General features: G+C 47.6%; 1 protein-coding gene across 1 annotated transcript; it reads right to left on the bottom strand.

Annotated features, from left to right (window-relative positions):
• Positions 1-203: 203 nt before the first annotated feature.
• Positions 204-944, bottom strand: LOC106002529 (E3 ubiquitin-protein ligase UBR4-like; the record flags this gene model as incomplete). Its single annotated transcript, XM_013037393.1, has 3 exons — positions 849-944; positions 510-594; positions 204-331 (listed from the first exon to the last, which is right to left on the bottom strand). Coding segments are annotated over exons 1-3 (279 nt in total), but the record flags the coding sequence as incomplete, so codon positions are not given.
• Between the last annotated feature and the right edge of the window lie 393 nt (positions 945-1,337).

Raw genomic sequence — 1,337 nt, 5'->3', positions numbered from 1 at the left:
GTCTTTCAATGGCTTTTGCTTTCAAAGCACTTAAGCTTTTATATTTTCATGTTCATTTTTCTCCAAACCTCTTTCTCAAAAACCTCAACCCATCCACATGTATGCTCAACAAAAACAAAAGCAGCCTAGCCAATGCATTCACAGTACGGCATAGACCTTCAGGAAGCAAGTCACAATGCTCATTGTCCTCCCTGGCCCCATACCTTGTTCTTCTTGCTGGTTGGGGCAGGTGGCTTAATAAGCTTCTGCAAGATCCTCAGGCACATGAGGGTGATGTTCTCGACTACCACAGGAGTCTTAATATTCACAGCCATGAGGAAAAGGCTCAGCGCTAGGGACCATCAGGAAAGGCAAGGTCATGATCACAAAAATATGCCACCTACCCAACAAGGCTGCCCAACTGTCCTCCTTCTTCCATCTCTCCCAGTTGGTGCCAAGACTATGGCTTAGTGCCTCCTTTCCAGTCTCTGAAAAGCCCTGACCCAAATCCAGATGTTCCCTGAGCTCACCACAGCGTAAACGGAGCTCCCAGCAGCTGTCCTCCTTCGAGATGGAATCTGTCAGCAGCAGCATCTCATACTGCAAACTACTTGCCTAGAGGCCAATGGGAAGGCACATGAGTCAACAAGGATCTACACAGTCAGTCCCAGACTGGGACTGAGTCCAAACTGATCTCAGGATTCATAATGAAATGTCTGGTCACAGATGGCCCCATCAGGGACAAGGAGAAATGGAGACCCCCATTCAGTAGGCTCCATCTGAGAAATCATCTTAGGATGTGATCTTTGTACATGTGCTGCGCTTGGCCTCCTAGAGGGGTCTGGAGGACTACTGGCCGGCCTACTCACCAAGTCAGGGTTGGCCCGATGGCCTTTCAGAGCTGTAGAGACTTTGCCAATGATCAGGTCATTCATCTGCTGGGTGGCTTCTGGATTATCTCTGAGGAGGCAATGGAATGGAGTTCTGTCATTCAAACATGTTATGGCTAGAGCTACCTCGTCCTCCTCCTTCCTTCCCCAAAGCAAGACTAGAATACCACAAAACTCTGTCTGTAGTGAAAGGGGGTATAGGTAGTTGTTTCCTTTTCTGTAAAGAGATGCTGACTGAGGGTAGAGCGGCACATACATCAGGGGTCTACACCCCAAGTGGCAGGATATCAGGAGATGTCAGAGTCTTCAAAATCTGAATCCACACTTACCATGGGTCATGTTTTCCTTATCTTTTCTAACTGCCTCCATGTCATTTCCCACATGGTACTTCCTATGACCTTTTGTATTGTATTTTATTTTATTTTTTATTTTTGGGTCTGGTCGTGGGGCCTGTACTCTGGGCCTGGG

This window comes from Dipodomys ordii, unplaced genomic scaffold (genome assembly GCF_000151885.1).
Source record: "Dipodomys ordii isolate 6190 unplaced genomic scaffold, Dord_2.0 Scaffold13044, whole genome shotgun sequence".
Lineage (NCBI taxonomy): Eukaryota > Metazoa > Chordata > Mammalia > Rodentia > Heteromyidae > Dipodomys > Dipodomys ordii.
Note: the sequence above shows the minus strand (reverse complement) of the source record. Positions and strands in the feature narration are given on the sequence as shown.